The sequence below is a fragment of the Hemiscyllium ocellatum genome, chromosome 8, assembly GCF_020745735.1.
Source record: "Hemiscyllium ocellatum isolate sHemOce1 chromosome 8, sHemOce1.pat.X.cur, whole genome shotgun sequence".
Classification (NCBI taxonomy): domain Eukaryota; kingdom Metazoa; phylum Chordata; class Chondrichthyes; order Orectolobiformes; family Hemiscylliidae; genus Hemiscyllium; species Hemiscyllium ocellatum.
The window spans coordinates 70,287,452-70,314,979 of NC_083408.1; the positions used below are offsets into that span (position 1 = coordinate 70,287,452).

The following is a 27,528-nucleotide window of genomic DNA, read 5'->3' on the forward strand; positions in this document are numbered from 1 at the left end:
ATTTATATTTTGGTAAATTCAAGCAATCATTTTTACCTTGGACTCAAGATACACATTCGCAGATGACATTTTTGCAATTTTGAAGATGCATACAGCCAATGAAATGGCACAAAGTACAAAGAGGCTGTCATTGATGAGTACTCGAGCAAAAACAGTCCATTTCAACTGGCTTTCTGGCACATTTCCTTGGACAAGCACTGCACATGTGAAGTTCACCACCAGAAACAGAATGCTAGCAAATAAGAATCCTAGTCGTAACGGTATCCTGAAAATATTACAAAGGTAAGTAGTTAGAAAGTGCTTATTATACTTACATCTGTAGCTTAAGTGAGATTCAATAAACAATTTGCATTAATCACAATGTTGCTTTATGGGGACAGATTTTCCAGGAGATGGTAATCTCTGTGAGATTGCCGTTCTGGGCCTTTTACTAATGAAAGAAGGGAACTCCACATTTCTGAAAGGAAAAGTGCTCAGGGCTCCCTCAGAAACGTGTAGGTTTAAATTCTGGCTGCTCTTTAGTAACAGAGCAGTTAGAGTATGGCAAACCAAACCCACTTTTCACAGCATTCTGCTCCCACAATCTGAAAATTAAAATATCCAAGCAGTAAATTTCTCAGCTGATGTCAAAGGGAGAATGCATAAGGGAGGTGCAGTGTTAGGGGCCAGATGGGTATATAATGTATGCATGTTGTGAATGAGGTCAGTATGGGGTCTGTTTCATAGTTACTCAGCTATTAAACTTTTTAATTGGCTAACTTTTCCCAGTGGGAGGAAGTGAGGACTGCAGATGGTGGAGATCAGAGTCAAGAACGTGGTGCTGGAAAAGCACGGCAGGTCAGGCAGCATCCAAGGAGCAGGAGAATCAATGGTTCGGGCATAAGCCCTTCAGCTTTTCCCAATGTAATTATTTTATTTTATTTCATTGGAATCATTCCAAGACTCCAACTTTTAAAATCGAGACAAAATTCAATTTCCAGGGCAATTCCTTCAGTGTTTGCTACGATGGGAATTGCACAGGGTCGCTATGTGCAACTCCCATCCACGGTCATATAATGACTGTCTATAGCCAGTGCAAAATCTGCCCCATAAAATTTTATTTCAGAAACTCTACTCAGTAAATGAGATTACAAGGGAATGTAATCAAAAGAATTTTGTGTTAATTATCATACATTTGTATCTCAATTGAAAATATTGGAGCAAGTTGCTTCAATATGCAGAGTACAGAATCCCCATACATACTATTTTGTGCATATTTAGCTACAGTTGCAACTAAATTAAAGCTTTAAGTAATTAAGTTTTTCCAAAGTGTGATGAAAATATCTTTCAAAACAAGTTTGTTTCTTTTGGTTACTCCAGCAACAAAAACAGAAGGTGTGTGCTTGGTACTCACTTGTATTTATTAAGTTCTGGAGAATATTTGGCTTTGGCCTTAAAAATAACCTGCAAAGACATACATGATATTGAAAGAAAAGCCAGCAAACACAAATAGTTAGAAATACATAGATATCTACCTCAAAAAAGAATGAGGGTGTACTAGCTAACGCAAATTTCCATTTAGATAAAGAGTTAAGAGAAAGAACCAACAGTTTGGTGGAAGAATCAATATGGAGAGATAATATTAACTGTTACTTAGAGAGGTACAGATTCATCAGGAATAGTCATGGTGGTTTTATTAAGGAAGGCCATATTTACTGATTTGAACTGAGGAATTTAGGAGGATTGTGGGGGCAATGCAGTAGATATCACTCAAATGGATTTTAGTAAGACATTTTAAATGACCCCACAAGGTAGACAATTAAGAAAAACCGGAAGTTCAAGTTACATAGAATCCCTAAAGTGTGGGAGCAGGTCATTTTGCCGATAAAGTCCACACTGACTCTCTGAAGGACATCCCACCCAGACTCACCGTCCCCCCTCCGCCCACCCTGTCCCTGTACCCCTGTACTTTCCCTGGCCATTCCACCTAGGCTGTACATCGTTGGACTGTGGGAGAAAACCTACACCGACATGGGAGAATGTCATTCATGGAGCTTGCATTGTCACCTGAGGCTAGATTCAAACCTGGATCTTTGGTGCTGTGAGGCAGCAGTGCTAACCACAGAGCCACTATTCCACCCCCAAGTTGGTCAAAAACTGGCTCGGTGACAGGTAACGGATGGTGGATCTTTAAGTGGAAACCATTTTCAGTTGTATTGCATAGGGTCCAGTTTTATGCACCTCAACATGTTAGACTTAAACTGGGAGGCACAATTGGGAAATTTGCAAATGACATAATCAGTGGGTATGTGGTAAAAGAATGACGGCTGGAAGGTACCAATGGTTTGGTTGAGTGGGTAGGAAAGTGGAAAATGGAATTTAATCCGAGGAAGGGTGGGGTTATGCAATAGGGGAGGGTATTTGGGAAAGAGAACACACAATAAAGAGAAGGGAATTAAAGGATGGAGAAATTAAAAGACCATGCTGCATATGTCTATGTGTCTCTGCATATGGCAAGTAGATAAAAGGTAGTAAAGGAGGCAAATGGGATGCTTTTGTTCAGGCCTTGAATATTAGAGCAGGAATGTATTGCTGGAACTGTACAAAGTTGTTGGTTAGGTCACAGCTGGAGTGGTATATAGAGTTCTGGCCACCACATTACAGAAAGTACATAACTGCTCAAGAGATTATAGAAGAGATTTAATAGAATATCGCCAGTGCCTGAAAATTGAAGCTCTGAAGAAAGATTGAGCAGGCTAGCATTGTTTTCCTTAGAACCAAGGAGGCTGAGGGATGAATTACTCTTAAGATGTGCAAAATAACGAAGGGCTTGGATAGAGTTGACAGGGAAGACCTTGCCCCTGATAAATGACCCATCATCCTAGGGGAACAGATATTAGCTTATTGGTAGAAGTGGACAAAAAGGAAAAAACTTTTTCTCTTTACCCAGAGAGTGTCTGAAATTCACTTCCCAGCTTGGTAGTTGAAATGGGAAATTTCAACTCATTTAAGAGGAACTTGATGTGTGTCCCAAGCATTTTAACCTGTCAGGTTACAGATCAGATGCTGGAAACTGTGGGGAGAATGGGTGGCTGTTTATTCAGCTGATGTAGGCACACTGGGATGAATAGCCTCTCCCTGTTCTGTAATTTTCCCAAGGTGCTATGGAAGCATTAACAATGCCAGCTAGTTGGGAGGTAGAGTAGGAAGGAAAGCAGAGGCAGAAAACCAGAAAATGATTTACTGATGAGTGGAGCTTGGATGGGTCAGAGTTCAGGAATGGAAAGAAATGGGAACAAGAGTGCAGCTCAGGCCTGATCTCGCTGAAGAAATTCCCGAACTCCTTACACCTCAATTAGAGATTACGTCGGAGAGGACAACTGGTCACCGCTGTTCTTAATTGCTCTCTAGATAATTCTGCAATTAGGGAAGGCTTTGGCTGGAGACAGTGGCATACAACTTAATATTAGAAATGCATAGATTACTTGACCAAATAACTGATGTCAGGTATAGATCACCTGGATTCTTACCACTAGGTTTGAATCCTCCACAGACACCAACGTAAACATTGCATTTCACACTCCTGTGCAGAAATAAAGGAGTGCTGCACTGTCAAAAGTTCTACCTTTCAGACAAATTGTTAAACAGAGGTCTCATCTGCCTTCTCACATAGATGAGAGAGATGCCATGCCCCATTTGATGGTAAGCAGGAGAATTGGCCCTGATGTCTTAATATTTATCCCTCAATGTCACAAAAGAAATAACCTGATCATTACCACAGTATCATTAGTGAGAGCTTACTGTACTGTCACAATTTGACAGCCATGATTCCAACAAGACAGTGACTACACTTCAACAGTATTTTGCTGGTTGTAAATTGCTGAGATATCGGATGGTTCTAAACAGCATATAAAGGCAGGTCTTCTTGAAGTCTTGAAAAAATCAAAAATGTGTTTTTATTAAAAGTATTGATAGTGATATTTCCAAATTATTTCTTTCATAAAAACTTCATTTAGGGATGAGGACAGCACTGGCCTGGCCAGTATTAACTGCCCATTCCTAACTGCCCTCAAGAAGGTGGTAGTGAGCTGTCTTTATCACTGCAAAACATTTGGTGCAAGTAACATCCACAATGCTCTTAGGGATTGGGTTCCAGGATCTGACAGCAAACAAACACCAATATTTTTCAAGGCAAGATGGTGAAAGCATTGGGAGGGGAGCTTGCAGATAGTATCTGCCATCCTGGACTTTCTAGATAGTGGTGGTCATTGGTTTAGATGATGCTAAGGACCCTTGGAAGCATTTCTGCAGGTTATCTTGCCCATGGCACACAGTACTGCTACTGCTTGTTGATGAAAGGAGCAAATGTTTGTGGATATGGGGCAATCAAGTGGGCCACGGATGGTGACAAGCTTTGAATGTGCTGGAACTGCATCTAGGGAGATTTGCATCGGACTTTTGATTTGTACATGGTGGACAGGCGTTGGAAAGTCAGGAAGTGAGTTATGCACTGCAGTTACATGCTGCTTAATTCTTAATCTCTACATAGCTTTTGTAGCCAGAGTATTTATATGGTTGGTTCAGTTCACGTTCTGGTCAATGGTAACGCCCCCTAGGATACTGAGAGTGTGATTTTATGCTTGCCATTAAAAGTCAAGGGGTGAAGGTTAGACTTTCTTTGATCAGAGTTGGTTATTGTCTGGCACTGGAGTGGTACAAATGTCACTTGGCACTTATCAGTTCAAGCAGGATGTTGTCCAGATTTTGCTAAATTTGGTCGTGGATTGCTTCAATATCTGAGAAATTGTCAGTGGGGCTGAACATCATGCACATCAGTGAACTTGTGACCTTATGATAGAGGGAAGGTTTTGATAAGGTAGCTCAAGATAGCTGGGCCAAGAACACCATCTTGAAGTCTGCAGAGTTGTCTTGGAGCTGAGATGATTGACCTCCAACAATCATACCCATCTTCCTTTGTGCCACTTATGACTCCAATCAATGGACAATTTTCCTCCCGATTGCTGTGGACTCCAGTTTTGTTGGGTCTTAACCAATGTCAATGCAGTCACTGTCACCTCATCAGTTCAGCTCTTTTGTCCATGTTTGAACCACAGTTGCAGTGAAGGAGCTGAGTGGCTGTGACAGCACCTAAGCTGGGAGTCAGTACATGACCCAGGCTATGCTTTTGTGAATATTTCAACATCTTTATTATTCAATTGTCTAAATACACGTGAATGCTAGCAGAATTAGAAAAAAAAGATTAAAATTAGAAACTGTGGTAGCATTCCATATGTGTGGGTACTATGATGTAGTATGCATAACCAACATGTGATTAAATCCAGAGATTGGAAATAATTAACATTCCAAAAAGGTGTATTTTTAGAAATAACAGTGAACAAAAAAGAGAGTTTAATAAAGTGGATTCATTGCATACCCCTCTAACACAAAGACACAACTGTTTAGACAGCTTCCAAGCTTTGATCCAAGTACCCTACAGATTTTCAAGTCAATATAAAAAATTTCTCTGCAAAGAGAAATGGAAGAGACAGGAAGTATTTTAAGGGAGGTCTTCAAATTGACCAAATTGTGAATGAAAGAAACTGAAGTGGTTGAGAGTCAGAGTTACTAATGGTATTGCACAATTACTTCATGAACCTGGGCAGCAAGTAAGTTTATCTTCTCTTCATGCTATTAGTAACAAGATCAGAGAGACGGGACATGGAAATCTTATAGGTGTGACGTTGAGTGAATGATGAAATTCCACATGATGTGAGATTCAGATATACAGAAGACTTAAATATACAACATTAAGGAAGATCAAATTCAGAAGTTTGTTTTTGTAAAGAAGAAGTGGACTAACACTGAATATATGGAATAGGTAAACCCCTAAAGTGTTGGCCGAAACAAACATAACTCTAACTGGATTAACAAATCAAAAATTCAAGGACACAAGAAAGTTGACATTATTATACTCTTTGAGGAGCAAAAGAAACATATGATCACTAAGCTGAAAGTGCCTCAAAAATATTCAAAGATCTGTGCCCATTGCCTTTTGACAGAGATTCAAATATTCATGACTGTCAAAAATAAAATTGTCCTCATCTTTTTCTTAAGTGGGCAATCACTTTTTTCAAAAGCAGTGACAACTAATTTTAGATTCTGATTAGATGAATCATTCATTCTATAGCTACCTGTCAAGACCCTTCAGGGACTTGTATGTTTTAATCAGGCTGCCTCTTACTCTTTGAATTTTCAGCAGATACGAGTAACAGTTGCAATGGCTAAGCTTGTAAGACAGCCTGTTCATTTGAGGCATGGAGAGATTATCTTTAAGGCAACATGGCTGCTACACATGAAAATATGACCCATGGGATCAGCTAACTAGGAGCTTGGGTCAGTCACAATGTGGAAAACAATTTGCAGTGGGAGCTGTATTTTTGCCTGATACTAATCAGGACATTGCAGAAAGATTGGGAGTCCGCAGGGGAAGAAAGAGGATGCAGCGGTTGGAAGAAAACAAAATAAAATAGTTTTATTCTGTTGTGCAATTACTTCATTTTCACACCTAGGCAGCTGCTTCCCATCACTTGTGAAGATGTCAGTTTTCTACGTATTTGCACCACCTAGAGGTGTTCACAGGATACTTTTGCCTTGCAAGTAAAGTTCAGACAAGCCTTTCTAGACTGTAAACAATACATTTACATAATTCCTTAAAAAAAAGACTAATACGCAAAAGTCCTGATGTGGTCTCAACAGTGTCTTGTATAAATGAAGCATGACCTCCATACTTTTGTATTTGATTCCCCTCATGAGCTTCCTCAATTATTTGGTGTACCTCCGTACTAACCTCTCCCAATTTATGCATGATAACATCCAGATGGCTCTGCACGTCAGAGCTCTGCAATCTCTCATCAGTTAGTGATAGGCAAGATTTTCCAAGGCATCGCAATCAGTCAGACTGCCATTTCATTCCTACTTTTATGTAAAGAGTGCTGCATTTCTGGTAGTAGATTCTGATCACAGATCCTGCAGAAATGGAGAGTGTACCTTCAACGTAACTATGCACATTTTGTACAGTATGGTTAGGGCAAGGCAAACCACAGTCACTTTTTCACCACAATAGTAGCTATAGTCTCCGATTTCAACGGCCAGTAGCACTGACAGCTACTTTGACAGATCTTGTAAAAAGCTAAGGATCAAAAGCAAATGCTTAAAAGTGAGGATGGAGTCTTTAATAATTGGAACTTGGTAAGATATAGGATACATGCAGTAGTTCTTGGATGAGTTGAAGTTTAATGTAAGAGAGAATGACAGCCTTGGCAGGACAATGTTGCCATATTGGAGGATAACAGAACCATGGGCAATATTTAAGCAACTGTTGGGCTGAAGCAGATAAAGCTGTTTTTGGAGAAATGGAATTGCAAAATTGACTCACGGCCAGTTTGGATGTCATTGCCTGTGGTAATGTTTGGGAAAGGGGATAGAGTCAACACTAAGATTGCAGGGTTTAAGATTAGGGGTCAGAGACAATGGCTGCGTTCTTTACAACATTTAGAGGAAAATCAGTTTTAAAGACAGAAAAGGAGATGTGTGCCAGGATGGAATTCCACATAATGCCTAGGCAATTGGAGATATAAATTATAAATGGTGGACAAAGGTGGGAGGCCTGGGGGAAGCAGTGCAGATTATTGGGCTGGATAAGGTTAAAGAAATAGAGAAAGACTGAATGAAAGGCATACAGGTTGACAAGATAGAGGCAATGATATCATGAAGAGGAACTGTTTGACTAGTGTACACAAGACTCAACTTCATGTGTGGATAATGTGCAGAAGAATGGGGGTCAGAAGTAGTTTGCATCTAAAGTGGATGCAGGGTAGCTGATAAAGGGGCTACTTAGGGCTGATATGGCTTTCAATTGAGGTTGATTGTTTGATTTTAAAAAAATACAATGTTATAGGAGTAGATCAGAAGATTGCCATTAGGTAATGATATTCATTAAATGAGTCGGTGTAGGCTTGGCAGCTGAATGGCCCATGAACTCGAACACTGATTGTGTGATGAGACACACGGAGGTCAGTTCCACTGAATTTGATTATAAAGTACAGGTGCAGAGGTAGGATAACATGGTCAATAGAATGAAAGGTTACAGAGGTCAAGAGAAATAATGTAGCATGATTATAATGAATGAGCATGTGATTAGTGACATCAATTAGGGTTATTTACATGCTTCCAGGGGAAGAAATTCCACAGTCGAGATTCAAAGTAAGTTGTGGCAATATATTCCTGAACTTTGAAAACATTGTCTGAAGGCAGCACAGCAGTTTGAAAGGACAGAAGGCGTTCAGAGTGAGCTGTTTTGGTAACAGAGCTGATGTCTGACTTTTTGCAAAAGGATAGAAGAAACTAGTAGAGTGGAGGGAACTATTTACACAGTCAAAGCATGAGCCAGGAAAGGATGCTGGATGGTCAACAGGCTAGCTGGTCTGGGGGCCAGGTGCACAGGAGGTAAATTCAATAGTGAAAATTAAATCCTGCTTTTGACCCGAGGAAGACAAATTGAAACATTTTGTTCATAGTGACAGACCATATGGAGCACCAAGAATTTAAAGTATTTCTTTATACTAAAAGCAAGAATACAGGAACAAAAACATAGTACAGATGCAAAGGCAAGTTTGGTTCTCTCAATGGGGTTAGAATCCTAAGTGAGGAAGTGATTCATTGCAGTCTGTGAATACTGCTTTCACTTTGGGCAACACATCAAAAGCAGCAATATATTGGTCTTGGAAGTCAGCAGGATAGATTGACCGGAATGATACCAAGAAGTTAAACAGAGTAGGCTATTTTATATCCCACTGACTTTTTTTAGTAGCAGTACTGGGGGGGGGGGGGGGGCGGAACTTAAATTACAGTATTTCAGATAATAAGGCGATTGATTTACAATGTATATCGGAATTATTTTCTCTAGTATGGGACTTTACATAATCTTAAAATTAGGGACAAAAATTAAATGCATGAGAAATGGTTTACTAGGACAATGGATAGAAGAATTCTGCAACTCCCTCCCCAGAAGGTTGCGAACACTAACGCAACTGAATTTTCAGTACTGAAAAATGAGGTCTTTGGATAAGAGAAATAATGTGCGAAACAAAAGCAGATACAGTAGGGGATGAGATATAACTCAGCCATGATCTAACTGAATGATACAGCAGGCTGTTCACAAGGGTAAGATCAACTCAGAAAAAGGAGAGGAAAAAGATAAAGAAAGATGGAACCAGGGCTAGGTTTGATGAGCACCAGGAATTTGAAGTAATTGCTCAGGTCTTTTTTGGTTATAATTCCAGAAGCTCTTGGTGCGGCTTGTAGGACAAAGAGGGTCAACAAAGTGGATTTTGTGATAGGTCTAGTGGTGCTGTCAAAATCCAGGATGATCTTAGAATCATTAAAGAGTTTTGGCAGAAGAACAAAACTCACTAGTGCTTAATGTAGACCGGGCAGATAAGGTGGTGAAAGAATGATGGACGGCTATTTGACCCAAGTTAAAAATCACAACACTAGGTTATAGTCCAGGTTTATTTGGAAGCACTAGCTTTTGGAGCAATAAACCTATTCGACTATAACCTAGTGTTATATGATTTTTAACTTTGTCCATCCCAGTCCAATACCGGCACTTTCTCATCATATTTGACCCAATATACATTAGCTTTTTGAATGAATGATCAGTTTATGGTGCCCTGCCTTTTCCAATAGACCTATACATTTGTCCCCTTGAGAGTTTACCCAATTCCTTCTGGAAATTCATTGAATCTACTACCACCTTGAGACATTAGGTTGTGACAACCTGTTGCATAAAAAGAAATCTCAGCTTGCTCCTTGTTTTTTTTACAAAATTATTTTAATTGCCATTCTCTGGCTTGTGAGCATTCTGCCATTTGAAAGTTGACCCAAACTTACCAGCAGAATTCTTAATAACTTTGAAGACATCAGTTCAAACTTCCATTAACCTTTTATGCTCAAGAAACCATAACTTCTCGAACCTCTTGTGTGACTGAAGTTCTACTGGACTAGCGTCTCTGCAACACTAGCTGTCTGTGCTTTTGCACTGCTCTAAAATTGCATTATTTAGTTTGTGTTAACTTCCTTCATTCCTCCTATCAAAGAAATTCCTTCACATTTCCATTTATTGATTTATATTGATCAGTGTCTGCCCACTTCATCAGTCCATCCTTCTGAGGTTTATTCATGTTCTCATTTGTTTACAATTCCAAGTCTTACATCAACGGCAAAACTTGATGGTACACCTTTGAGTCCTCTATCGCCACCAGCACTCTCTTGACCTTTAAAAGAGTTGGGGTGGGGGGATTGGCACAACAGGGTGCCTAAGTGTGCGTGCTCATGTATGCCTGTCTAGGCGCATCTTGGGAACAACCAGGATTGAAGAGTAGAGGCTTTACTGATAAATGATAAAATAATGGAAAGGAATAGCTGAAATCATTGGGAGCTGCAGATGCATCATGGAGGAGAAAACCTAACTTGTACCAGACATTTGAGTTTGACAGTATATCTTAGTTGCTTAAGGAATAATGGAAAAACCAAAGTAAAGTTGAACATTTAGACCACTTGATGATAACGAGCTATGTATTATTGGATCAATGTTATCACAGAGTAGAAAAGTAAGTGGTATGATAGGAAGTGCATGCATGTTCTCAGCATAAGGAACCATCAAATCTGTAATTGTGGGATTCATTTTAAAAAGTAACCTTGGCTTTCTCTTCCATGGAACTATACAGATGGAGATAGAGTTGGTATGAGATGCAAACACTGAACAAAGATACAAGGAGGTAAGCAGAGATAAAAGGATAACAAAGCTTAACAGGTATCACCAGAGGAAGTAAAGCCAAGGACATGGGTATGGATAGGAGTGTTATTTGCAGAAAGATACTTGGGGGCAGACAGAATCAGTGAAATCAAAGAAGGGGGTAAAGACAATGATTGGATACGGCAGTATTGTAGTTACTTGCTGAACTAGTATTCTAAAGGAGCTCATTTTATCAACAATTTCAAAACTGAACTCAGATTTAAAGTTTCTGGAAAAAGTCAAACTAGTTTCATTAAATGATCACAGGTGTGTCAAAGAATCTAAATGATTCACATGCATTCCTTTGTTAAGGATGTTCTATTTGTGATTGTAGGCCAAAACTAAGAGTAGACAGTTAATTAACCTTTGGTCTAGCAAACCATCCAATTATAACAAATTTGTACCAGCGGCTCAAGGGGAATACATGTTGTCTCTCAGGGCCACAGGGGGCAGACAACAAATACTCGTCTTTCCAATAACATTAATTTACAAAAGGAAACAAAAACAATAAAATTGGTAAATGAGACATACTGGTGTCTGATTCTGTGTCCAATTCAAAATTAAGGTCTAAATATGACCTGTACAGTAACTTCAAATATTATTGGATTTAAAAAAAATTGTTTCCCTCTTCATGTAGCAAAATGATCAGGATGAACACTTGTTTAATGCAGATACTGAAAGAAGATAGAGTGAAATGGAAGGAAGCTAGGTAAATGTTATAAAGCAGATCAAAAGGTTGGATGCCTGAAGTGCAGTAAGGCACAGAGAGAAGTAGGCAATAGATGGAGGTGTGATTCTTCAACATTGAAATTCAATTCCTATATCTGTGCTTCTGCCACTCTTCTGCATCAAACTCCATGAACCACCATGCCTATGGAGTGCTTTAAATATAATACATCACACTAAGATGTTCTTAATGCTCCAGCATAATCTATTGTGCTTTTCAAGTCATATGTTTTGCAATATAACTGAACACTCAAAAATCACAGGAAGTGATTTTTAAATATGAAAAAATTGAGGAAGCGTTATATCTGCACTTGGAGATGAGTTAGTAATTTACAAAGCAAAGCAAATCTAATGAAATATCCTTCATTACTCTCAAATTGGCCTCAAATTCGTTAAAAGATTTTACAGCCATTGTCATCATAGGAAGGAGCTGAGCAGCAGGCATAAAAAAGGAGAGACAAATTCAATACAGCCTGACCTTCACATTTGAAAATCACAGCCGTGTTTCAAACTCCATTAATATCTCAGAACAACTAATGCATGAAATACATTTGGTTCACGTAGGTATTATAGAAAATGTCAGTATTTTTATCTATTATTTAATCACACATAGAACTTAAATCTTTTTCATGGTAACTGAACTCTACCTTGGCTAGCGGGTGAAAACATAACTCACTGGACTTCCCGATAAATACCCAATGATGCCAATTAAAGTTTAAATGTTTCTGGCAAGGACAGAGTCAGGTTCAATTATATGACCCTTCAAAAATAAATCAGTCTCAACAATTATCTTTCAAGAAACGATGAACCTACACTTCAAGGTCTTCTTGTTCAGCAACAAACCCTGGGACCTTACCATTACAAGTACAAGTGCTGCTCTGATTTGCTTTTCCTAAATGGAGCACCTCACATTTATCTAAATTAAACTCTATCCACTACACCTTGACCCATTGGTCCATCTAGGAGAAAGTGAGGACTGCAGATGCTGGAGATCAGAGCTGAAAATGTGTTGCTGGAAAAGCGCAGCAGGTCAGGCAGCATTCAAGGAGCAGGAGAGTTGATGTTTCAGGCATGAGCCCTTCTTCACCATGCCCAAAACGTCAACTCTCCTGCTCCATGGATGCTGCCTGACCTGCTATGCTTTTCCAGCAACACATTTTCACCATTGGTCCATCTAATCAAGATTCTCCTGTAATTTTCTGTCCACTACACCTCCAATTTTGGTATCATTTGCAAACTTACTAACTATACCTATGTTCACATCTAAATCATTTATGTAAATGACAAAAAACAGTAGACCCAGCATCAATCCTTGTGGCACACAAGTCTCCAGTCTAAAATGCAACCCTCCACTACCACCCTCTATCTTCCAGCTTTGAACCAGTTCTGTATCCAAATGCCTAGTTCTCCCTATATTCTGTGATCTAATGTTGCTAGCCAGTCTACCATGAGGAACCTATAGGAAAGATGTTGTGAAACTTGAAAGGGTTCAGAAAAGATTTACAAGGATGTTGCCAGAGTTGGAGGATCTAAGCGACTGGGAGAGGCTGAATAGACTGGGCTGTTTTTCTTGGAGTATTAGAGGCTGAGGGGTGACCATATAGAGCTTTATAAAGTCATGAGGGGCGTAGTTAGAGTAAATAGACAAGGTATTTTCCCTGGGGTCGGGGAGTCCAGAACTAAAGAGCAGTGGTTTAAGGGCAGAGGGGAAAAAGTTAAAAGAGAACTTGGACAACTTTTTCATCCAGAGGGTGGTGCATGTATGGAATGAACTACCACATGAAGTGTTGGAGACTGGAACAATGACAACATTTAAAAGGCATCTGGATGGGTATTTGAATAGGAAGGATTTAGGCCTAGTACTGGCAAATGGGACTAGATTTATTTCAGAAAACTGGTTGGCATGGGTAAGTTGAACTGAAGGGGCTGTTTCCATGCTGTATATCTCTATGGCTTATCAATCAGTTTACATACAATGACCAGCAATTTAATCAGAGGACACAGACCACAGACACGAATGGAATGTTATTTAACTTCTGAAAGTAGTGAAAGAGGGGATTAGGCAGGAGATAAATGGTCTAGTAGGAATTATAAAAACTTGCTCCCCACTTTCTCTCTACGTTTAATTGGATATTCTTGTTGGTTCAGGAGGAATCTCAAAGCCATCATTCACAAAGCAGTTTGACCTTTAATTTGCAATAATCTAGGTTTCATTTAAAACTGCATTTGAGATGGCAAACTTGAATGCATAATTGTCTTAAAACACATTCATTTAGATTTGTCAGTCAAATTAAGAAGCGATAGTTGGAGAAAACATCAGAATTTAACCACACAGAGAGCTGGAAAAAAATACACTCAAACTTTTTGCTGAGTCAAAAGCAAAAGGACTCAGATTAGGATAATTTTCTCAGGAATCAGGCATCAAGAAAAAGATCTTCCACACCAAGGAAGACCCCCACCTGATGTACTTCCTTTGCTTCTTTTTAATTATAAATGGGTCTTAGATTATTTTTTAATGGTAGTATTTATTTATTTATTACAGCTCACTCATCAATAAACTAGCACAGCTCCAAATCATTTTTGTTCTCCCCTCATTTTTCAGTGCTCCCAAGTTTCAGTTCCCACACTGTCCGAGGTCACCATGAAGGTCCAGTCTTCTGAACTTTGCCCCTCACCTGAGGTGTGGTGACCTCTGGGTTAAACTCACCAACAGTCATTGCTCTTTAATGACAGCGCAGCCAATGGTTCTCTGGGATTTTACTGTGACCCATTACTCCCAAATATGATAATGTAAATGATTTAATTGGTCTTAACAAATTAAGGCTGGAACTGTGATTTATCACATTAAAATCTTTATAAGGTATCACATTACATGCATGAGATGGTCAACAATCACTGTCTCTAAATCATACCTTGTGACTCATCATTTGGTTAACATTAATCCTTCAGAGGAGACATTGAAGCAAAAAAAGAGACAAAAATTGTACTAAATGGCCATTTACTTCGGTTTCTGGATCAGAGGAGTATGTAAAGAAATAACTGTCATCGCATTGTATATAACTGAATGAGAAATTTAAGAAATTTTAAAAAATAATATCATGGAAAAAAATTCAAGTTTCTCCCTGCTTAGTCCTCTCTTCAATTCACTGAACATACGATTTAGTTCCAGAAAGACAATATTTTGATATGTTTTATTAACAAAATGCTGTTGGAGTTTTGTGTCCAAGTACAACATCTATTCCATGCCAGAAAGTAACTTCCTTTTAATGTAACCAGCCAGTTGCTTATTTCTAATATTTATTCTTGGCTTAATTATCCTTAGGCAATTATCTTAGTGCTTAATTACATACAACACCATTCTACACTAAATTTCCCAATGAAATTAGACTATGACTAAAACAGTTCAAATCATGCAGCTGGCTAGGATAAACTGTGTATTCTGAACCCATGTCATTAATGAAGATCAATAGCTTATTGTACTTTCAACTGCGCTAAATGTCAATTACTTTAGTCACCAACTAATGTTTGAAAACAGAATTCCAATTTGATTTTCAGTGCATTACTGACATCTGCAGCTTTTCACGTGAGGGGTATGGTAATAATAGTTAGGAAACTTAACTAATAATTCAGACATTGGCTCACATTCCACTACATTAGGAAATTTAAATCCCATTCATTATGTCAGCCAGGAATAAAATGTTGGTGATAACTAAGTTACCATAAAGTTTAGAAAAAAAACACTCTGAGCAAAGAAAATCTGTTTCCCTTTACCCTGGTCTGGTCTAGCCTTCTACATGATTCAGAACCAGAACTCAGATAGTCCTCTAACATGGCCTCATTCATGTTTGCTGTGCGTGAAGGTTATCCTTGACTCATTTTCTGCTCATGCTTCATCCCAAGCTATTTCCTCAGCTTTTCTTCACCCCCCAGTTGTAGTTTGCCATTGCGTTCCACTCAATGGCAAGCTAAGGAGGAAGTCCTAGGACGTGCATGGTCGGCATTATTCTAAACACCAGCAATCTAGAAAATTGAACTAAATAGCTACTGATTTCGGACTGTCTTGCTTATTCCACCCTCCAGTACAAAAAAAAGGAGGAATGTTTGAATTACCTACAGCATCAAGGAAGTTTGTATGCATTTACTGTAATATCATTTATACCATTCAAGCTGAAATTAAGGGTTTTTTTTGCAGTATAATCAAAGAATATCAATTTAAAACATTATCCTCGTGTCTTTCCACAGATACAGGCTGACTTGAAGTCAAAAGTACAAACTGTCAGAATAGCAGTTCCCAAACTTATTCCCACTGAAATTTGTTATCACACCTCAAATCTTTCTTTAAGACTCATTCATGGGGTATGGGTTTGGCTGGCTGGACCAGCAATTTTTACGACCCATCCCTAGGAGAGCTCTCTCGAACTACTGCAGTCCACGTGCTATAGATTGATCCACAATGACATTAGGGAGGGAATTCCAGGAATTTGATCCATTGAAAGTGAAGGAACAGGGATATATTACCAAGTAAGAATAATGAGTCATTTGGAGGGGCACTTGCTGTCCTTGTCCTTCTTTCGGGCAGTGATAGTGAGTGTGGAACATTCTGTCTTAGTAATCTTGATGAATTTCTGCAGTGCATCTTGTAGGTAGTACATACTATCGCTTTTTGAGTACTGGTGGTGGATGAAGTGTAAGTTGGTGGATGTGGTGTCAATCAAATGACCTGGTTTGTCTTGCATAGTGTGGAGCTGCACTCATCCAAGAAAGTCAAGAGTATTCCATCACAGTCCTGACCTGCACCCTGGAGTTTGGGGAGTCAAGAGGCAAGTTATTCGCTGCAGTGTTTCTAGCTTCTAACCTGTTCTTGTAGCCATGTATTTATATGGCTGGCCCAGTTGAGTTTTTGATCAGTGATAACCCCAGGATATTGTTAATGGGGGATTCGGTGATGTAGGTATGATTCAATGTCAAGGGACAGTGGCTAGATTCTTTGCTGAATATGGTCATCGTATGGCATCAATATTACTTGGCACCTTTCAACCCAAGCCTAGGCATTGTCCAAATGTGGCTGCATCTGGACATGAACTGTTTTTGGATTTAGTGACAAATTGCGTGTTGACCAGCATCAGCAGCAAACATTTCCACGTCTGACCTTATGATAGTGGGAACATCACTGATGCAGCTGAAGATGTTTGGGCCTAGGATTGCTGAGGGGAATGAGTAGCTGAGAGATTGAAGGTAGGGATGTTGGTAGAGAGAGCTGAGAGAACTGGGGGGAGAGGCTAAGTATTTACCACTGAGTTTTAAAGACCTACATTTTCATCGGGAATTTGAGTCAGATCACAAAGAACATTCAGCGAGACCATACTCAAAAACTGCAAGGGGTCTCTCAGTTGCTAACATTCAGTGGTTCACAGTTCTTGAGCACAAAGTCTTGTCTTAAGACCCACTGGGACCCATGACCCTAGCCTCAAGTTTGTGTGGAATATCTCAGGCCTACTTTATTTATAATCAGTAAAGTATGTAAGCACTGCAGTTCAATCACACTCTAAGTGGAATGGTATAATTCAAACTTCAAAACTATTGTACATCAAAATCTAATTTTTCTTATCCTGTAGTATTTGTATAAAATCCAAAGACAGATTATTAAAGATCATTTAAACAAAAAGTTAGAGCTACACAGACAAGAGTTCATTTTGAAAACAACTTTATAACTATATGCATTAGTGTTATAATGTGCTTCTATACGAGAGAGATCAGGAACTGATATTAAAGTTCTGGGGGCAAGCCAATGTATTCATGATCTAAAACTTGATCAAAACATTTGTTTTTAAAACAGAAATAAATGGGGTATTAAGAGGAATTTAAACATTTAGAAAATAGCTTTAGATCAACTGGACAAAGAGTAGCAGTGCTAATTATATGTAACGTTTGATCTTGCTTATGATAACAATGAATATCCTTAATATTTCATTTATCATATAGGTCAACTTGATGGTATTTCAATTACAGGTGGAAAAAGATTTAAAAGATATTTTAGGAGCTTTAAAGTTAGGGTAAATGATGGGTCATGAGACTTGATCAAGTCTCCACGATAAGCCTAGTTATTTTCTTAGTTGAGGCCAAGGAAGTTTGAAGTGATTTATTGGGAATGAGGTGCAAATTATTTAAAACTTGGAGTCAATGGCAGCTGAGGTTACCATGAATAGACCACGAGTCTCTAAATGTCCAAGAAAGGTGTTGTAGATATCAGATTGTATCAGATATCAGTAACAAATTATTCATTAATTCTAAGATAAAAGGCAGTTGTGATTAAGGATAGTAAGTTACTATTTCTACTTAGCCAGAAAGCTAAAGTGTTTTCTATTGGATTAGTAAAGAGAGATGAGGAAACCATTTGGAGGTCAGGTTACAGGCTTCTACGCAAATGAATAATATCTGCTGTTTCTGTGATATTCAATGTGATTAGCAGAGAGAAAAGGTTGCTTGCTTTGCAAACTACCTTATCCATGCACACAGAGGCATATCCTGTAACCTTCTACAGATGTTAGACAGTTTCTTCTGGAATGGCCAGAAGAAAATGATCTGAACAGGCTTTCCTCATGTAGCACATTTAAGAAACTCAGAAAACCAAGAAAGCGCTTGGAAGGATTGCTCAAAGTTATTGCTTGGCAAAACAAAGATAACAATCAGTTGGAAGTTAGGAGCAACTGAGAGTAGTAATTCTAGGGAGAGTGCAATGTGTAATATGTATACAAGCTCTTGTGGTAAAGTAGTAGTGTCCCTACCTCTGAACCAGGAGATCTGAATTTAAGTCCCACCTGCTCCAGAGGTGGGTGATATCATCTCTAAACAGGCAGATTAGAAAATATCTCCAAGGGAATGTCACCTCCTCTAACTGAAAGTACAAAAAATGCTTAGTCAAGAGGGGGAGGCAGCAGCAATGTCATTGGACTCTCATTCAAAGGCTCAGACTAATGCTTTGGAGATATAGGTTCAAATCCCATCTAGGTAGCTGGTAGAATTTACATTAAATTAATAAATCTGGAACATAAAGCTAGTCCAGTCATGGTGCCATGAAACTGTAATAGACTGTTATAAAAAGCTAGGTAAAAACAGTGACTGCAGATGCTGGAAACCAGATTCTGGATCAATGGTGCTGGAAGAGCACAGCAGTTCAGGCAGCATCCAAAGTGCAGCGAAATCGATGTTTCGGGCAAAAGCCCTTCATCAGGAATAAAGGCAGTGAGCCTGAAGCGTGGAGAGATAAGCTAGAGGAGGGTGGGGGTGGGGAGAAAGTAGCATAGAGTACAATGGGTGAGTGGGGGAAGGGATGAAGGTGATAGGTCAGGGAGGAGAGGGTGGAGTGGATAGGTGGGAAAGGAGATAGGCAGGCAGGACAAGTCCGGACAAGTCATGGGGACAGTGCTGAGCTGGAAGCTTGGAACTAGGGTGAGGTGGGGGAAGGGGAAATGAGGAAACTGTTGAAGTCCACATTGATGCCCTGGGGTTGAAGTGTACCGAGGCAGAAGATGAGGCGTTCTTCCTCCAGGAGTCTGGTGGTGAGGGAGCGGCGGTGAAGGAGGCCCAGGACCTCCATGTCCTTGGCAGAGTGAGAGGGGGAGTTGAAATGTTGGGCCACGGGGTGGTGTGAGTGTCCTGGAGATGTTCCCTAAAGCGCTCTGCTAGGAGGCGCCCAGTCTCCCCAATGTAGAGGAGACCTCTTCTGGAGCAACTGATACAATAAATGATATTAGTGGATGTGAAGGTAAAATTTTAATGGATGTGGAAGGCAAAACTTTGATGGATGTGGAAGGCTCCTTTAGGGCCTTGGATAGACGTGAGGGAGGAGGTGTGGGCACAGGTTTTACAGTTCCTGCGGTGGCAGGGGAAAGTGCCAGGATGGGAGGCATGGACCTGACCAGGTAGTTACGGAGGGACAGTCTTTGCGGAAGGCGGAAAGAGGTGGGGAGGGAAATATATCTCTGGTGACGGGGTCTTTTTGGAGGTGGCAGAAATGTCGGTGGATGATTTGGTTTATGCAAAGGTTTGTAGGGTGGAAGGTGAGCACCAGGCACGTTCTGTCCTTGTTATGGTTGGAGGGGTGGGGGTCTGAGGGTAGAGGTGCGGGATGTGGACGAGATGCATTGGAGGGCATCGTTAACCATGTGGGAAGGGAAACTGTGGTCTCTAAAGGAGGACGCCATCTGGTGTGTTCTACGGGATGGCATTTTTGCACGAGGTAGGGTGGGAAGAGGTGAAATCCAGGTAGCTGTGGGAGTCGGTGGGTTTGTAAAAAAAAATGTCAGTGTCAAGTCGGTCATTATTAATGGAGATGGAGCCGTCCAGGAAAGGGAGGGAGGTGTCAGAGATGGTCCAGGTAAATTTAAGGTCAGGATGGAATGTGTTGGTGAAGTTTTCACTAATGTCCTTTAGCGCAGGAAATCTGCCATCATTATCCGGGGTGACAGCCACAACAGTATGTTTAACTCTTTGCCAAAATGGTCTAGTAAACTACTGAAACAGCAACTAAGGATGGGTAACCAATACTGACCTTGGCAACAATGTCCACATCCAAAGAAAGAACAAAATATATTTCTGTTTTTAAGGCATTTATTAACAAACATGCAAAATGTGAAACAGATTGCTGTGTTACTCTTTCAGGTAGTAACTGGAAGATTAGATTACTTTTTAAACATTATCAGCCTGTCAGAGGTTGCAGAGCTTAGTAACAATTAGGTAGCGCCTTGGTGTTCTTCACGAGTTATAGGAAATATTTTTAACTTGAAATGGACTTAAAAAACCTACCTTTGCAGTTCTGCATAACGTACAGACATTTAAATCTGTATATGAATCATTAAAGTTTTGTGAATTTTTCAGAGATTGTAGGAGCAGTTTTCAACTGACTACAGTGCAAGTTTGAAGTTAGAACTGAGATCGTGAAAGGCCGTAGCCAGGTAAGAATATCCTAACCCAAAGGTGGATCACCTCATTAGGTCAATTTTTCTGTTAAAGATTTCCAATATCAAACTGTTTACCGCTCAGAACAAACAAATGCAATCCTTTTACAAATTGTATGTTTATATTATAGATAACAAACTTTAAAATTTAAGAAAATGAATTTCGACAAATATTACCTATCCTACAGAAACATTGCTAATTCTGATTGAGCAAATAATTAAAATACGGCTTTTGAAATACACCCATCATCGCACAATAAATTGGCAGACCTCAACAAATTGGGAACTACAGAAAGACTGGTTCTGATAACGCGTCTTTGTAAAGTGGCTTCTTTCAGTAAATCAATGAGGAAAAAAAGCTTAAATAACTAGAAATTGTAAGTGTTTTAAACACGAAATGCTACAAATTTGTCGGTTTCACAAGGTCAGAACAAAAAAAAAGTCAGATTACTGACTGAAATACATTGAGTAAGAGATTTTTCTATTGCAATGGCAGAATCTGTTTTAACTGGCAACAGAATTTCAGCTTAGGGATATTCAAAAACATTTTCCTGACAATAAACAGCAGAGTTCAGTACTGAAAGGCAGTGGGCAGTCAAAGCAGTGAACATCATAATAGATATTTATTCTTAATCAGAATGATACGCTTCCCCATGTTACTTGTTTCTTTTGAAACCAATGGTTTACTTAGAAGAATGTTACCCGGTCAAGATAAACCTTCTAAATATATATCGCTTCTCTCCCTCGAATCTAAATAGTCACTAAAATCGTGACAAACAATATTAGCTGGGAAATTGACACACCGAGAAACTGCATGTTGCAAACCGACTATCATCTTAGAATTAGTCGGGTTGTGATGGGATACACAGTATCGAAAGGACAAAGACAGTTTCCTAAACATCGGCACGATGAATCTGCAGTCTCTCGCAAACGCAATTGTGTCACTATCCATTAAGAATAAGCATGAAAATGAATGTTTTTACTCTTTTGTCTCCTCCTCTAAACACTTACCTGTGCAAAATAAAGGTTTAGTAGACACAGCGTGAAGAACTGCAAACACACAGGGAAACAATACAGCAGCCAATAAGGCAAAGGCTCCAACTGGTTGGCCTGAACACAATTTTTGAAGTAAAAAGAAAAGAGCGTAGTCCTCAGGCCCGCCCAGAACAGACAGAGAAACAAAAACACCGTCTGGTAACTGAAGCGCTTGTGCCTATAGTGCAAGACTAGCCAGAGCTGCAGGTAAACGAATAGGAAAAGCAGAGAGTATAGAGCGGTGTAAACCACAGTCAAACCCAGCTCCACTGAGGGGGGCACTGCAGCCTGGATCGGCTTGTCTGGAGTCACCGAACTCTGCGGAGACATATTTTCAGGTTATCCAGAGCCAGGCTATCTCTGTTACTGCAGTAACCCTACTCCCTTAGCCTCCCTCCATCCATCCAGCTCACTGCCTCTGCTCCTTCAACAACGCGAAACAACAAGCCTGCAGTCCAGTCCAGCCCAACCCCTCCGCACAGCCATTGGCGGACCCCCATCAGCTCTCCCCGTCACTCATACGGGCGACAAACGTGATTGGACGGAGGGCGGGGCTTGAGGGAAACGCATGCGTATTTGGGACACATCTTTGTTACCGGAAGTGGCTTTGTGTTTAATGACATTATTATTCGCCAATAGAGTACTAGAACGTGAATGCACCAATCAGCGAGAGCTTGAGGCGGGGATTCGGCGATGGAACTCTCCGAGCTGCACGTTCCGAGGTGAGGGGTCTTACAATGGGCTCTGGGGGTGAGGGGATCATACAATATATGCGCTTTATTTTCCTTTATTGCTTTCATTCCCCTGAATTAATTGTCAATAATCTGCATAGTGTTGAGAAGTAAACAAAAATTACAGGCAATAGTTATAATTGAGTCTGCATTTTAAGAAAGCCCATTAAGAAAGTCGCATCTTTGTTATTTCCAGGCAAAACATGAATCACCGAACCATGTACTCCGGACTGAAAAACCACTTCAGGAGTTGAATGTCTTAATCAAAATAGGTCAGAAATGATGTTGCATTGTTAAGGGATTAGACGGAATTGGTAGGAGGAGGGTAATTTCTGTGTTTGGAAGGTGTTGATTACAACAACGCAGCTGTAAAATGAAATTAAACTGGAGAATTCTTTTGACACTGAATAATGAGGCTGTGGAATGCACCACGATGGGATCTGAGACCATCATGTTGCAACATGACAGAGTGTTTAGCTAGGTATTTGAAAGAAAGCAAGACATGGGAACAGAGCAGGTATAAAAGATTCGAATGCTTCCTGTGTGGAGATTTAAAAACAACATGGACTGGTTGGCTAAATAGCCTGTTTTCATATTGTAATTTCCAGATGCATGTTAAAGCAGATAAAATACTGGAAATAAACTAGTCAGTTAACACTGAAAAAGAACTATGACAAGTTCAGTCAGAACAGAAACAAACTGATTAACATAATCTGAAATGTTAAATATCAAAACCTTGCTCCCATCCTAGTCATCATTTTAAATATAGCTCTCAGCTTTGATCAATCAAACAGTTTAGACGACCATCACTACAGTTGGGCTGCACAAAACACAATGAGGACTTCAATTCTGCTTGTCTGACCTTTCCCCTCTTCCAACAATATGGGACAAGCTTAGCAGTTGGTCACTTTGATTGAGACCATCTGTTAACCACCCGTTTTGCTTCCCCTTACCCCAACAATCCAAGCCCTGCCAGGCATTTACTTGCCTTAGTTCTTTCCAAGCTAGGTTTCATTTATAAACTGATCTCCCTTCTTCTGTCCCACTAAACCTCTGATTACCCAGTCTCCTTTCTAGCTTGCTGATATTGTGAAAGATTCCCACTCCCCAGGTATTTCAAAATTGCCTGCATCATCTTCCTTCTCGAAATACCCATCTTTGACCTCTCTCTCATTGCAAGCTCCCTCCTGAGCTCTAACTTTTCTTCCTTCTGCAAAGTCTTTGAATTTATTTTTGTCTTCCATAAAATGCTGATCTTGTAATTCTGAATCTCTCTAATCAGGCTTACATCATTGCAGCATCATCTAAATGGCTTAACGAAAGTCTCAAATGACATGCTTTGTGATTATGTGGAGCATTATCCTTATACGTTTTGGACTATATGAAGCTTTTTACCTGGTTATATCATTCTATACCGGTCTTTGTTATTTAGCAATGAAATTACCCTCACTTGGTCACATTCTCACCATCCAAATTTGTCTTGCTACATCTACGTCATTATCTCAGGAGTTGTCAAGAATCTCTTCCTCATCTATAGGCTCCTCTTGAAAATATGATTTGCAGAGCTGGACTGCATTTCCACTCGGATATTCATGACACAAGGTTTAGGCAAAAGTGAGGGCTGCAGATGCTGGAAACCAGACTTTAGGTCAGAGTGGTGCTGAAAAGCACAGCAGGTCAAGCAGCAGCTGAGGAGCAGGAAAATCGACGTTTCAGGCAAAAGCCCTTCACCAGGAATAGACAAGTTTTGCCTTTCCAGCAATTCTGTGGACCCTTCTGCTGCCTCTGTGTTGTTAGGTTACATGTCTAAAATCCAGTCTTAGCTGAGCTACACATTTAAAATATTGGAAAGACTGAAAATATTGGCACTGTCTTCAGTCGCTATCTCAAACTCCTTGACATCAGTCATATCTCCCAGTCTGGCCACACACTGTTAAGTTGAACCATATTGTTCAAAACCTCAACATTTAATTTGACACTATTTCATAACTGCTTCATCATGAAGACTACTTCCATCCTGTCTTTCAATTCTGCTGCCATCTCAGTTTCTGATAAACAGTCTTCTGTGTGTCTATCAGCTTCAGATGTCACTATTACAATGCTTTATTGGAAGACGTCCCCATGCTCCATGAATTTCAGCTCTTCTGGAAATATGCTACCTATATTTTATTACATGATATTAACACTTATCCATCGCCACTCCAAAACATTCAATTTATTATTAACATCTCTTTGTGGACTTGTTCTTCCTAGTTATGCAACATGTTTCTGTCCTGCAAAACCTGTACTCTAACTCTATTCCTCTGAATCTGCCTTTGTCTATCAGTTAAAATGGTCAGTTAATCATTTGATTGAATGACTTAATGAGTTGACTCTTGATCTAAGTCACACTTCACCTGATGAAGGAGCTGTACTCCAAAAGCTTGTGATTTCAAATAAACCGTTGGACTATAACCTGGTGTTGTTTGACTTCTGATTTTGTCCATCCCAGTTCAAAACTAGCACCTCTACATCATGGCTACCTTAGAATAAGAAGACTAGTTTTCATTGATATTTTGTGTGTCTAATGCATTGGAGCAATTTTAACATATAGTGTGTTCATTTAGATTTAAATGTGTGAGACTGGTAACATTATGAAGCAGAATGGGGAAATTAATGTGATTTTTGGAATATATCTTAGTTATTATTGATAATTTTTGTTTTCCAGATTGCAATATTAACAATGCTGTTGAGGAATTCATTCAACACATTTAAGCAATTCTTTGGATCTCAACTGCCTTTGTCTATCAGTTAAAATGGTCCAATGGCATTCCTACCATTGTTTGATCTTACTATATGTTGGGTATTGTAATGTAATTATTTGTACAAAGAAATTGCATACCTTAAATCAGCAACACTTCATCAACATTCTACAGTCAGGAAAAACATCTTTAATATATTTCAAAAAAACAGGTATGTATGAGCTGACTTGGGAAATGCTTGTTTTGGGTAAATTGAATAAAACTGTTCATCTTGAGTTTGTGTTTACTCCAATTTAGATCTCTGATAATTGTGACAGAGATTATATTATTTATGATTCTGAATTACGTGTTACTAAATTCACAGTTTCTCAGAGGCCATAAGGGCTGTGAAATGGCACACTGTCATTGGTACTTTTCCAAGATTGGATTTAAGAATCATTATTTCAACATTATAATGTAAGATTTACTCTGTATGCAGATTATGTTTATTTAAAGCGTAAATACAATAAATAGAAAAATATGCTCATCCTGAATCAACTAGGAGAAAGTGAGGACTGCAGATGCTGGAGATCAGGGCTGAAAAATGTGTTGCGGGAAAAGTGCAACAGGTCAAGCAGCATCCAAGGAGCAGGAGAATCGACATTTTGGGCATACGCCCTTCTTCAGGACTGAGGAGGGTGTGCCAAGCAGGCTAAGATAAAAGGTAGGGAGGAGGGAGGCGTGGGAATGCAATAAATGGAAGGAGGTTAAGATGAGGTGATAGGCCGGAGAGGGGGTGGGGCGGAGAGGTCGGGAAAAAGATTGCAGGTCAAGAAGGCAGTGCTGAGTCTGAGGGTTTGGACTGAGATAAAGTGGGGGAGGGGAAATGAGGAAGCTGGAGAAATCTGCATTCGTCCCTTGTGGTTGGAGGGTTCCTAGGCGGAAGATGAGGCGCTCTTCCTCCAGGTGTCGTGTCGCCATGGTCTGGCGATGGAGGAGGCCAAGGACTTGGGCGCACTGATCTTTACACTGCTGAGGCTAAACGCCAGCTCGCAGACACCTCATCCTACTGCCCCCTTGACCATGACCCCACCTCTCACCACCAAACCATCATCTCCCAGACCTCATCACCTCAGGGGATCTCCCATCCACCGCCTCCAACCTCATAGTCCCACAACCCCGCTCCGCCTATTTCTACCTCCTGCCCAAAATCCACAAACCTGACTGCCCCAGCCGACCCATTGTCTCAGCCTGCTCCTGCCCCACTGAACTCATCTCTGCATACCTCGACAAAGTCCTGTCCCCCTTAGTCCAAGAACTCCCCACCTACGTTCGGGACACCACCCATGCCCTCCACCTCCTCCATGATTTTCACTTCCCCGGCCCCCAACGCCTTATCTTCACCATGGACATCCAATCCCTATACACCTCAAAGCCCTCCGCTTCTTCCTTTCCCGCCGACCCAACCAGTACCCTTCCACTGACACCCTCCTTCAACTGACTGAACTGGTCTTCACTCTGAACAACTTCTTTTTCCAATCCTCCCACTTCCTCCAAACCAAAGGAGTAGCCATGGGCACCCGCATGGGCCCCAGCTATGCCTGCCTCTTCGTCGGATATGTGGAACAGTCCATCTTCCGCAGCTACACTGGCACCACTCCCCCACCTCTGCTACATCGATGACTGTATTGGCGTTACCTCGTGCTCCCATGAGGAGGTTGAACAGTTCATCCACTTTACTAACACCTTCCACTCCAACCTCAAATTTACTTGGACCATCTCAGACTCCTCCCTCCCCTTCCTAGACGTCTCCATTTCTATCTCGGGCGACCGAATCAACACGGACGTTTACTATAAACCGACCGACTCCCACAGCTACCTAGGTTACACCTCCTCCCACCCTGCCCCCTGTAAAAACGCCATCCCATATTCCCAATTCCTTCGCCTCCGCCGCATCTACTCCCAGGAGGACCAATTCCAATACTGAACAACCCAGATGGCCTCCTTCTTCAAAGACTGCAATTTCCCCTCAGACGTGGTTGACGATGCTCTCCACCGCATCTCCTCCACTTCCTGCTCCTCTGCCCTTGAACCCTGCCCCTCCAATCGCCGCCAGGACAGAACCCTACTGGTCCTCACCTACCACCCCACCAACCTCCAGATACATCGGATCATCCTTCGTCATTTCCGCCACCTCCAGACAGACCCCACCACCAAGGATATATTTCCCTTCCCTCCCCTATCAGCGTTCCAGAAAGACCACTCCCTCTGCGACTTCCTCATCAGGTCCACACCCCCCACCAACCCAACCTCTACACCTGGCACCTTCCCCTGCGACCGCAAGAAATGCAAAACTTGCGCCCACACCTCCCCCCTCACTTCCCTCCAAGGCCCCAAGGAATCCTTCTATATCCATCACAAATTCACCTGCACCTCCACGCACATCATTTACTGTATCTGCTGCACCTGATGTGGCCTCCTCTACATTGGGGAGACAGGCCACCTACTTGCGGAACGTTTCAGAG

At 40.6% G+C, this 27,528-nt stretch overlaps 2 protein-coding genes across 6 annotated transcripts in view; one reads left to right on the plus strand and one right to left on the minus strand.

Annotated features, from left to right (window-relative positions):
• Window positions 1-21,943, minus strand: part of gpr137c (G protein-coupled receptor 137c) — a 39,505-nt gene extending 17,562 nt beyond the window's left edge. For both annotated transcript variants that reach the window (XM_060828447.1, XM_060828446.1), the window contains exons 1-3: window positions 21,529-21,943; window positions 1,394-1,443; window positions 37-265 (exon numbers count right to left, since the gene is read on the minus strand). In XM_060828447.1, coding sequence (XP_060684430.1) covers window positions 37-265; window positions 1,394-1,443; window positions 21,529-21,882 — 633 coding nt within the window. In that variant the 5' untranslated portion in view covers window positions 21,883-21,943. The remainder of the gene's footprint in view (window positions 1-36; window positions 266-1,393; window positions 1,444-21,528) is intronic.
• Window positions 21,944-22,230: 287 nt separating this feature from the next.
• The window catches only part of txndc16 (thioredoxin domain containing 16), a 122,787-nt gene continuing 117,489 nt past the window's right edge, over window positions 22,231-27,528 (plus strand). For all 4 annotated transcript variants that reach the window (XM_060828448.1, XM_060828452.1, XM_060828449.1 and 1 more), the window contains exons 1-2: window positions 22,231-22,274; window positions 24,991-25,235. In XM_060828448.1, coding sequence (XP_060684431.1) covers window positions 25,079-25,235 — 157 coding nt within the window. In that variant the 5' untranslated portion in view covers window positions 22,231-22,274; window positions 24,991-25,078. The remainder of the gene's footprint in view (window positions 22,275-24,990; window positions 25,236-27,528) is intronic.